The sequence below is a fragment of the Fukomys damarensis genome, unplaced genomic scaffold, assembly GCF_012274545.1.
Source record: "Fukomys damarensis isolate Sample0158 unplaced genomic scaffold, DMR_v1.0_HiC HiC_scaffold_13, whole genome shotgun sequence".
Taxonomy (NCBI): domain Eukaryota; kingdom Metazoa; phylum Chordata; class Mammalia; order Rodentia; family Bathyergidae; genus Fukomys; species Fukomys damarensis.
This window is the reverse complement of record NW_022900925.1, coordinates 26,674,944-26,687,229: the sequence shown is the minus strand read 5'-3', so window position 1 is coordinate 26,687,229 and position 12,286 is coordinate 26,674,944. Positions and strand designations below refer to the sequence as shown.

The window sequence follows — 12,286 nt, the reverse complement described above, 5'->3', positions numbered from 1 at the left end:
TTTTGTTTTTTTTTTTTTTTTTTTTTTTTTTTTTTTGGTACCAGGGATTGAACTTGGGTCCTTGTGCTTGTGAGGCAGGCAGCAGAACCACTGAGCTAAATCCCCAGGCCCAGTTGTCAGTCTTTAAAGAAATTAACCTTGGAGTTTGTTTTCACTAACTCTGCTGATTTTGTGACCAACCCTAGGCCTCATGCCATGTGCTGTGACAGGGTACAGAGCACGAAGCAGCATCCGCCATTCTTTCTACGGAATAAGTCCCTCCCCGAGACATGGTCAGCACGCTGCTTGCCAAGGGCCCCGCTGACAGCTTGATCGTCCACCTCTCAAGGGTCTCAAGTGAAGGGAAGGAGCTTTCAGACATCTGTCTTTTATTTAAGAGGAGAAATAGTTGTGAAATACTTCGATGGTCCTATAGAGAAGGGAAAACCCCACCTATTACAGGAAAAAGCAAATTTGATAATTCCCTTTTTTCTGAGTGTCAGGGAGGATCTTGCTTTCTGGTAGAGTGGCAGGCAGGGGGGCGTCTACATGAATCTCAGGCTGGGTGGCAGTGCACCTGGGGTCTCAGAAACCTCTGGGAGCAAGGAACCTGGAGCAAGCTGAGTCTACGCCACAAAGCCTGGGGGTAGGGAGAGGGACTGTGCAGAAGGACAAAAGCTCACTCTGGCCCAGGCCCTCAGTGCTTCCAGGAGGGCAGCAAAGAGGGAACTAAGTGAAAGATGTGTTCAGGAAAGTGACTTCCAGCAAAGGAAAATCTAAACCCCAGCTTAAAGGGGCAAGGATAGTTAAAATAGCATTATTTAACTTGGTTGGTATTTATAACAAATGGCAATTTTAATTAATCATTACTTGTAATACTTCTTTCCAGTATAACTCCTGAATGCTACTAAATACACAAGAATTCAGACTGCAGACCAGCCAGGCCCTCCCTCATTTAAAACACTGCTGTGGGCTTCTGACAATAAGGCTGATTCCAGGGGGACCTTGCGTGTCCTGCCATTCACCAGCCGTTCTGACCATCACTGTGTAAAGAAAGGTGAAATAAATATTCTTGGAAAAAGAGAAAAGAAAGAGAGAGAGAAAAAAAGACTTGTTTAAAAAGGCCCAGAGAGCTAGACTCAAGAAGCTAGATATAGAAAAAGAATTATTATAGAAATTTATTACTATATTCAAGAAACTGCTCTGTGTGTGTGTGTGTGTCTGTGTGTGTATGTGTGTGTGTATTAATGGTACAGGGGACTGAACCCAGGGCCTTCAAACTAAAATACATCTCAGACCTTTTATTTAAAACATGGTCTCCTTAATAGCTAAGGTGCCAAAGCTGGGCTCAAATTCATCATTCCTCTGCTTCAGCCTCCCAGAGTGCTAGAAATATACACCAAGAGCAGTGATCATCTTTTTAAACTCTTTTTTTGCAGTGCTGGGGATTAAACCTAGGGCCTCTTGTATGCTAGGTAAGAGCTCAACCCCAGCTATATGCTTTGAAACAAAAACACCAGCAGTTTTACCAAATCAGACCATTTTCTTTATAAACCACAAAGTCCAAAGGGATAGAAGCATATCCTATGAGTTTAGCAGAAGTTTTATCAGTATGGAGCAGTATTATTTGATAAAGACTGACAACTAGGATGTAAACCATTTTAGTTTTTTAGAAACTGAAATCAGATGCTCTGATTATAAAGATACATGTAAATCAAAATAAATTATACCCTGGGATTTATCAGAGGTAATTTCCACCAATATCACATTTCACTGTTCTAAAACATTAGCACTATGGACAATAGTATTATTAACATAGTGAGTTCAGGACCAGCCTGATCTATACAGAAGATCCTGTTTAAAGATTAAGTGAAAAAAAAAAAAAAGAAAAAAAAAGATTAAGTGGTAGTAATTGTGATATATTTGTTTGAAGCTCCTCATAATATGAAGCAACCCTATAGTAAGACTATTATAGAGATATTCTAATCCTGAAAGAATTCTATTTAAGTACAAAAGATACAGTCACTTTTCATAGTGAAAAATGATTTGAAACCACACAAGTAGGGCAAGTTATTGATAAAGGAAATTATTTCATCCAGTGAATTACATAGTTACTAAAATCAAAAGATTGGTACTTCTTATTTGCAGTGAATCCAATTACACAAATGAAGCGATTAAGCAAATTAATTAAAAACAGGCCATATACTGGGCCGGTGATTTAGCTCAGTGGTTCCACCACCTGACTTGCAAACAAGTTTGCAAGTTTGATTCTGGGTACCAAAAATGACTATTAGCTGATTGATCTTGGAAAAAAATTACAAGTCAGATAGTATAGATTCATAATATAAAAATTATTCATAGAATACTATGAGAATATCCACGGGTCAGGGATTCAGCTCAGTGATATCTCACCTCGCAAGCACAAGGTCCTGAGTTCAATCCTTGGTACCACAAAAAAAAGAATACTATGAGAATATCTAAACCAAACTATATCTGTAACTTTTTAAAAAGAAGTTAAAGTGGATAAAGTATTTTTAATGACACAAAAGCATGGTCAAAACCTTGTAAAAGGAAATAAAAAAATCTTCATTCACACCTTATTAAAGTTTATAGATATCTCATAACACACTATGATACAAATTGCAAAGCTACTTTTGTGTCAGTAAAACATTAGATGAACTGGGATTATATGTTAAGCTCAAAGATACTAAAACAATTACAGGTTCAAACTATTAAATTTTATTTTCAATACTGTAATAAACTGTAATGAAAGAATAATTAAGAGAATCTTTGAGGAACCAAAAATGTGAAAATATGAATATCATAAATATAAATATAATTTAGATATAAAAATTAGGGGCTGGGATTTATCTCAGTGGCACCATGCCTGCCTCACAAGCGTAAGGTCCTGAGTTCTATCTCTGGTACCAAAAGGAAAAAGGAAAAAATGAGACCTATGAGAAACTGGAAACCAAGACTTTATAAATCTCTAAAGAAAGGGGACTACTCTGATATTCACAAATGTGACTTCTTCACCTTTAATATTATAATGAAAATAAATAGGATATTAGTAGTAGGAATGTTTATTAAATTTGGTTTAAAAAAAAGGAAAAAAAAAGCTATCTAACAATGAGGTTCATTAACCAAAAGATTCTCATCCAAATGACTGAAAAAAATATTTTTTTATTTTTTTTTTTTTTTTTTTTTTTGGCACTGGAGATTGAACTCTGGTCCTTGCACTTGCAAGGCAGGCCAACGAATTGCTGAACTAAATCCCCGGCCCCTCCAATAGTTTCTAAATACAAGTCAGGCATCTATCTGTCCAGATGATAACAGAACTACCTACAATTTCAAGATTCTTTCCTATCCTATAAAAACTCACCAAATTTACTCTCCCCAGAGTGAATCTTAAGGAAGCTCCAAGTACAATGTTCTCCAAGCAATATACAAAAACACTCACCCATCAGTGTTATAAGCTTATTTTTAAGCTGTGTGTCTAATCGTGCAATCATCATTTCCACCGCATTCCTAATTTCACGAACACGCTCATCTTTTGCATTTCTTACAGCTTCTACATTTCTTTCCTAGATGATAAACAGGTAACAAGAATTTTAATTGAAGAACTTAAAAACAGAAGTAAACAGACATTAATTCAATCACTGCGAGTATTCCTAAAATCAATTCATTATCTCTTTAAAATATGTAAGCAGGCCTGGGATTTAGCTCAGTGGTTCAGTGGCCTGCCTTGCAAGCGCAAGGACCCGAGTTCAATCCCCAGTACCAAAAAAAAATATGTAAGCAAATATTTTTACAAAATGTTGGTAGGTCACTCACTATTCTGAATAATGAACTAAATCAGTTTAAAAGATTTTTTAAAAATAACCAATTAAAGTATACTGAAGGGCCAGGGATTTAGCTCAGTGGTGCCACGCCTGCCTGGCAAGCACAAGGTCCTAAGCTCAATTGTCCTGAGTTTGATTGCTGGCACCAAAAAAAGAAAAAATAAAGTATTCTGAAGCATATTTAATAAAAAGAGGTGCTACTATAAAACACTGGTTTAGGTAACACACATAGGCCATGTGTGAAGTCATAATCACCTTCCTGATAGAAAACTACTTTTCAAAATCTAAAGCAGAAGCAGGGCATTGTGGAGCACACTTGTAATCCTAGCATTTGGAAGGCTGAGGCAGGACAATCGTCACAAATTCAAAGTGAGACTGAGCTACACAGCAAGACTTTGCCTCAAAAAACCAAAACAAGAAAGCCACCTCACAGACTGAAAAACCTAAACGAATGAAAAAAATGTTTAAAAACTAGTCTCTATTCTATAGTTTCGTTTTTGTTTTCAGAACTACGTACAAAAAGAGTAAGTTGTGTACAGTAGTATATGCAGTAGATTTCAAACAGGCACAGAATAAAATAAAAAAAATCCCTCCTATACTTACAACTCATTACTATATAAATACAAGGAATAAAAATCTCAACCTAGAATACTCTCCCTAAAGTGGTCAAGAAGAAAATAGATAAAAGGTAGTTAGAGGGGGCCAGGGATGTAGCTCAGCAGCAAAGAGTTCAATTCCTGGTATCAAAAAAGAAAGAAAATAAACAAGATAAAGACCAAATAGAAACCACCCAACTTGCTTATTTTTCACAATAACTTTGTAGCATATGTTTAATTCTACAGTACTATCTTCTGTATAAAGAGTGTTAAAATATTTGGATTTTGATTCTTGAAAGGTAAGACAAAGAGAACATCTGTTCTTAAGTTAGATAATATAGACAAATCTTATTTGTAACTGTCATTTTGGCAACTTTACAATAAATTCCAAAAGTATATTTAGTACTAAATGGTTGAAGCTTATCACATTTTTCCAAAGAAGTAACATTTTAGCCAGGCGTGGTGGCATACACTTGTAATCCCATTGCCAGGGAGGCTGAGGCAGAAGGACTGCTGTGAATTCAAGGCCAGCCTATATATAATGACTTCAAGGCCAGCTTCAACTATACAGTGAGACCCTGTCTCAACAATCACATTTTAAAATACACAACACTCAACAAAACTGAGCGCCACAATATCTGAAGAGTAGTTATTATCTAAATGTCTCCTAAAGCCTCATGTGGTCATAGGTGGGGCTTTTCAGAGGTGAATGGATTTAGGGATGTAATGCTGGGAATAAGGGATGTGATGCTGGGATTGATTCATGGTTTGATGCTAGAATTAAGGATGCCCCACGGTAGATGGGAGTGCTATATGCTATATTAGCCTGAATAGGACATAAGGGACAGAAAGAGGGCTGTTGGTCGTTCTCTGCTTGCTGCTTTTGCTGCCTTCTGCTTGCCATGGACTATTTCTTTCTGTGATATCACTCTGCCATGGGGCCAGCAAGTTATGGGCTGAAACCTCTACAGACTGTGAGCAAAAATAAACCTTTCCTCCCTTAACTTTGGCTGTCAAGTATTTTGTCTCAGCAATAAGAAAAGTAACTGAGATAGTACTAATAAATATTACTTCTTCAAGGGTCCGGGATGTAGCTCAGTAACACTGCACCTGCCTCGTAAATACAAGGTCCTGAGTCCAATCCCCAGTCGGGGGATATTACTCCTTCAACTCTGTAAGAATCTATTCAGGACATCTCAAATAGTTTTCTTTTCTGTGGAAGAAATCTTTCCAAAGCTGAGATCCAAAGAATGAATAACTGTAATGACTCTACTGAAGCCAATGTTGAGAAGTCAAGTATTGATGCTATAATAATCAGACTATTTTAACTCATTAGGGGACTCTCTAATTCTGCATGACAGTTAAATCTCTGGCTTCTGCTCATTCCCTATCAGCCAAGACTTTGGACTGAAATTCCTCAGCTCAATTGAATTTGATGAGCCTATTCCATTTCAAATCCTGGGGGATGGGATTTAGATCAGTGGTTTTGCTGCAAGGTCCCAAGTTCGATCGCCAGTACCAAAAATAAATAAATAAATAAATGCAAATCTTGATTTGAATATAAGGTTGATTTACATTATACAATATAAAAGGAATGCTCTTGTAGCAAGCACTCTTACCACTTCTTGAACTAAGCTGATCAGTTCCATGAGACGTCGACGAAGTTTGGCTACCTCTTCATTCACTTTAGTGACATGCTGCTCATAAATTTCTGCCAAAGGTTTAAAGGTATGTCCACCATGCTATTCAAATTAATAAGAGTAGTTTTAAAAGATTTTTCCAAAATAAGAACCAAGATGTCATGTAAAAGGTACAAGACCCCAATGATGAATGTAACTGTATTGTTACCTAAAATGTACCAATAAATTTAAAAAAAATATATTTTCCCATATCTCGTCAGCATTTACCACCACCACCCCACCTTTTGTGGCAGTTGGAATTGAACACAGGGCCTGAACATATACTAGGCAAGTATTCTAGTGGTGAGCTACATCTCAGCCCATTTTAAAATTTCATTTTGAGACAGTCTTGCTAAATTGACTGTAACCTGTGATCTTCCTGTCTCAGCCTCCAAAGTAGCTGGGATTAAAGATGTGCACCACCATACCTGGTTACATTCCTTTCTAACATGCTATGGACACTAAAAAACTGGTAAATATTTTTAAACATATATTTTTCAGTTACCTTTATTTTATTGAAGCAGGCTAGTGCATGCATAAAATCACGGGGCCCATGTAAGAACTCTTTCAAGATCAGAAATACTGGACTTTACCATAATGTTCACATTTACCTAGATATCATGACTCATCAGAAAAAAACAAGATCCTGGGCTGGGGTGTAATTCAGAGGCAGAGCACTTGCTTAGCATGAACAAGGGGTTCTATCCCCAATAATACAAAACTTTTTTCTGGCTTTTTGAGACCAGGTCTTGCTATGCAGTTCAGACTGGCCTTGAATTCACCATGTAGCTCAGACTGCCCTCAAACTCACGGTGATCCTCCTGCCTCAGTCTCCCAAGTGCTAGGATTACAGGCATGCACCACCACATCAGGCTTAAGGAAAAGAAAATTTTAACCATAGTCCAAATCATCTCTCAAAGCCTTATCAGGCACTCTTCTCTTGGGTGACATTAGCTTTCTTTCATATCCACAAATTGTACTAGACATGGTGGTACATGCCCATAATCTTAGTACTTAGGAGGCTGAACTACACAGCAAGATCCTGTCTCAAAAGAAAATGAAAAAAAACAAAACAAAACAAAACAAAAAAAAAACTCTCAAATTTCTTCCCAACAGATCTTCACAAAATTACTCTTCTTATTAAAAAGTAATGCCCACAGTAGTATACGCTCAGCAGCTCTCTATCTCTAAAATTTATCATACCAACTAAATGTAGAATTGTCTGATAGCTGTCTTGCTCATTACTAAATCCTCAGGTGAATAAACCAGAAAGATTTGAGAGGACCAGGCATGCAACACAGCGGTAGAGTACTTGTCTAGCATATGCAAAGCCCTGTGTTTGATCCCCAGGACTGAAAAAAAGAGAGAAAAAACAGAAAGGGAAAGAAGGGGAAAAGGAAGGAGAGAGGTATACTTGAGGGAGAAATCAGTGTATATAATTGGCAAAAGCTATGAATTCATTATTCATGGCACAAAAAATTACTGTAAAAGCTGGGTGTAAAAGTTGGCACATGCTTATAAGTAATTATAATTGAGAGGATGAGGAAGGAGGATCACAAATTCAAGTCCAATCTGAGCAATATAGCAACTTTGTGAAAACCTATCTCAAAAATAAAAAGGGGTAGGGATGTAGCTTAATGCAAAGGCCCTGAGTTCAATTCCAAATATTGCAAAAATAAATCACTGTAGAGATAAAAGGCTGATACAAAATAGCATGCCATATCCAGTTACATTTAGTTCAAAGAACAATTTTTTTAGTGCTGAAAAACTATTTTACATTCCAATTTAAAAAACATTATAGGGCCAGGGATTTAGCTCAGTGATTCTGGTGCCTGCCTCACAAGTGCACGGTCTGGAGGTTCAATCCTCAGTACCCACAAAAAAACAAAAAACATTATAGTTCTTCATCAGTAAGTAAGACTATTAGATTTCTATTATAAAAAGTCTTTGGAGCGCCAGTGCTGCAATCGGTTAGCACACTATACTTATATACTAAAAGTCCTACAATAGATAAAGTCTTATTAAAATAGTCTTAGCCAAAGTACCCCACATTGTTCTCTAAGAAACAAACAAACATACAAACAAACAAAGGAACTGTGGCTTTTATCATCTTTTTTTGAAACAAAGCCCTACTATGTTGCCTAGACTGGTCTCAGACTCATGGGCTCAAGCAATCCTCTCATCTCATACCTGGGAGTACCTGAGACTACAGGCATTTTCCCACCACACCATGGAAGATGTGGATTTTTAAGAATTCACTTAAAATTGGGGGAAAAAATATGGAAAACAATGTTTCCACTGGCTCTTACAAAACCTGTCTAAATATTAAACTGTAAAAAACGTTTTCTGGCCAGCCTATTAGTGTTCAAATGTGAACACAAAGCTCCTAAACTGAGCTCTACTCAACCAAGTAGGCCTATCACCCTTTCTTTAAAATATACTGACTGATACCCACAGAAACGATCAAGTCTCATCAGAAGTAGACAATTACCCACTTCTATTCCCACAATCACTTATTTTCCCCACTAAGACTACTGCGTCAGGCTATAGATGCAACTCAGAATAGCATGCTCTAGCCTCTGAGATCAATCACCAGCACCATGAAAGAGAAAAAAGTTTCTTATGCTTATTCTCAATCTATTTATGTTTATAATTGTACTTACTGCAAATAAACAATTTAATTAATATTAAATACATAATAACACATGACTATAAAATAACAAGCTGCTTATAGGTAAACTAACTTGAAAGCTTAAAACTTAATAAACATAGATTGTCTTAAAAATCCCCTTCTGAAGCAAGGCTTAGTGGCACATGCCTGCAGTCCCAGCTACTTGGGAGGCAATGGCAAGAGGTTAACTTGAGCACAAGGGTTCAAGGCCAGCCTGGGGAATAAAGTAAGAATCTGTCTTTAAAAAAAAAACCTGCTTTTCAAAGAGAATAGAACAAAAAAACTAAAAATTTAGGATGGAAGGATTATATACAATTTGAATGTTTGCACTGGATTGTCTCACAAGTTTGTAATTCTTGCTCTTTTTTAAAGAAACCAAAGTCAGAAATTATGGCCAAAGGGCCACAGATTTAGCTCAGTGGTGCCACCACTTGCCTCGCAAGCATAAGGTCCTAAATTCAATCCCCGGTACTTAAAAAAAAAAAAAAAAAAAAAAGAAAGTATGGCCAATATATCATATCAACTGAACTTTAATAAAAGAAAATGCCTTGATCCTACAACCAAAGATTTGGAGATGAAAGTTGGGCTAAGGATATATATAGCTCCCTGGTAGAACCTTTACCATGCAAAAAGGCCTTGGGTTTGATCTACAATACCAAGCAGGGAAGGAGGGAGCTAGACATGAATCTACATTCTATATATATTGGGTTAAAATATTAATTTAAGGGGTACACATTTGACATCAAACACTCCCACTTGAAGTTCTTCTGGAATAAGAGGTACAATAACTTTAATAAAGCAGATACATTTTAATTTTCATCCTACAGAGTAATGATATTACTTTCTATCTAAATCAAACAAATATTTAAATACCTCCCAATTGCTAACTAAAGACAGTATGGTAAATTTGTTCTGCTTACCATTCCTCCCCAAAGTGCACACTGATGGCAGATACACTTCTTACAAGTCCAGCAAAATACACTAAGCTTTTCATGGTGATTTTCACATCTATACATTTTGAAGAGAAAATACAGTTATAAATTAAGTAAATTAAAACTGAAACAATTGTATCAATATATTTCTAAGCTTGGGCAAACAGGTCAATTTTAAATGACAAGGCCTCCAAAAACACAATATCAAATCTATTCTATTTGAAATTTGAAAAATTAAGCTAAAGAATTATACACAGACAAATCTCTTGAAGTATTTTCATCACTATAAGCATATGCTAATTGCATATTCCTCTCTAAATTATGTACCAATATAGCACAAATTCCTACCATCACTACAAATGATACATGCTATTGTGTTACATTTTGGGCAAGCGCTTGATCAGACTGACATGTCTATACAGACATAAGCAAGTGTACATTTACAAATGGTTTTCCTACATGTGACCAGTGATAACATCCAAGGTATGTATTTCATTGCATACTGTAATACCAGAATCTCATAGGAAGTAAACAACTCAATTTTAAGTTTTCTCTTACACCAGATATCCATATGCAAAACAATAGAGTTATACACTCTGCTATGGACTGAACTGTGTTCTCCCAAAATGCACATGTTGAAGCCTTAACTCCCAATATGACTTGATTTGGAGACAGGGCCCTTAAGGAAGTAAATGAAGTCAAATAAAGTCATAAAGAGAAGTCCCAAATCTAATAGGACTAGTAAGGAAAGACCACAGGAGTAAATACATATATAACTAAAGACCATGTTAGGGTAGAGCAAGAAGGTGTCCATAAACAAGTCAAAGACAGAAGCCTCACCAAAAACCAACCCTGCCAGCACCTTGATCTTGGAATCCCAGCCTTAAGAAAAGAAAAAATAAATTTCTATTGGTTAAGTCATCCAGTCAGTGGTACTATTAGACTGCCTAGTCAGCTAATACAGACCCTTACATTACATCACATACAAAAATGAACCCAAAGACCTAAATAGAAAACCAAGAACTAGGGACCAGGGATTTAGCTCAGTGGCACTGCGCCTGCCTCACAAGCACAAGGTCATGAGTTTGATCCCCAGTACCTAAATAAATAAATAAATAAAACCAAGAACTAAAACCCTTAGAGAAAAAGGGGGAAAGTTCCACGACATAGGTTTGGCAATGATTTATTGGATATTATACCAAAAGCTCAGATGGCAACAGTAAAATTAAATTCGGCATCAAAATGTAAGACTTGTGTGCATTAAAAGTCCACAAAGTTAAAAAGCAAACTAAAAACAGAAAAAAATTGAAAATCATGTATCTGACAAGTAATCAACATCCAGATCATATAAAGAACTCCTTTAACTCTACATACACACACATACACACACACACAGCCCAGATTTAAAAATAGGTAAAATAAGGGGCTGGGGATTTAGCTCAGTGGTTCCACCACCTGCCCTGCAAGTGAAAGGTCCCAAGTTTAATCCCCAGTACCCCTCAAAAAAGGGTAAATAATTGGTCCAGGGATTTAGTTCAGTGGCAAAAGCAAACTCCTGAGTTCAATCCACAGTGGAGGAAGGGGTAAATAACGTATTCACATTTCTCCAAAGAAAATATGAGTTCACATGGCCAATAAACATATGAAGATGCTTGTACTACTATTAGTGCTTAGGAAAATGCAAATCAAAACCTCACATCCATTAGGATGTCTATGACAAAAATAAGTAAAATAAAGTAACCCCTGCAAGTACTGGCTGGGATAGAGAAAAACTGGAACCCCAGGCACTACTGGTAGAATTGTAAAATGTTATAGCTACCATGGAAAATAGTATGGAGGTTCCTAAAAATTTTAAAACAGAGCTGGGCGTGGTGGTGCACGCCTGTAATCCCAGCACTCCGGAGGCTGAGGCAGGAGAATCACCGCGGGTTTGAGTCCAGCCTGGGCTACACAGTGAGTTCCAGGTCAGTCTCAACTACATAGTAAGACCCTGTCTCAAAAACCAAAAAAAAAAAAAATTAAAACAGAAAGCCAGGCATATTGACCCACATGCCTGTAATACAGCTGCTCAAAATGTGGAGGTAGGAAAATCCCAAATTCAAGGCCACGTTGAGCAATTTAGCAACAACTTATCTCAAAATAAGATGAAGATCAGTGGTACAGTCCTTGCCTAGCATCAACAAGGCCCTTGGCTCAATTTCTAGTACCCCAAAAAAAGGAAAAACAAAAACAAAAAACCTGAAAGTAAAGTCTTGACGACATGAACACCAAATCTATAGCAGCATTATACCCAACGTTTAAAAGACCGAAACAATTCAAATATTCACAAAGATGAATGGAAAACAAAATGTGTATATACACATGGTGGAATACTACTCAGACTTTAAAAAAGAGGAAATTCTAACACATGCTACAGTATAAATGTTCCCTGAGGACATATTAAATGAAATAATCACAAAATGACAAATTCTGTATGATTTTACTTACAAGGAAAACTCAAAAATACAAGCTGGTAGCCTGGGATTTAGCTCAGTAGTTCCACTGCCTGCTTTGCAAGCGCAAGGACCCGAGTTCAATCCCTGGTACC

At 36.8% G+C, this 12,286-nt stretch overlaps 1 protein-coding gene across 12 annotated transcripts in view; it reads right to left on the bottom strand.

The window, feature by feature from the left end:
• The window catches only part of Trim37 (tripartite motif containing 37), a 151,794-nt gene that overhangs the window by 124,605 nt on the left and 14,903 nt on the right, over positions 1–12,286 (bottom strand). For all 12 annotated transcript variants that reach the window (XR_780741.3, XM_033762938.1, XM_033762939.1 and 9 more), the window contains 3 exons: positions 9,688–9,775; positions 6,037–6,159; positions 3,440–3,563 (listed from right to left, as the gene is read on the bottom strand). Coding sequence is in view for 11 of the 12 variants with exons in the window: in XM_033762938.1 (XP_033618829.1) it covers positions 3,440–3,563; positions 6,037–6,159; positions 9,688–9,775 (335 nt within the window). In the remaining variant the exon portion in view is untranslated. The remainder of the gene's footprint in view (positions 1–3,439; positions 3,564–6,036; positions 6,160–9,687; positions 9,776–12,286) is intronic.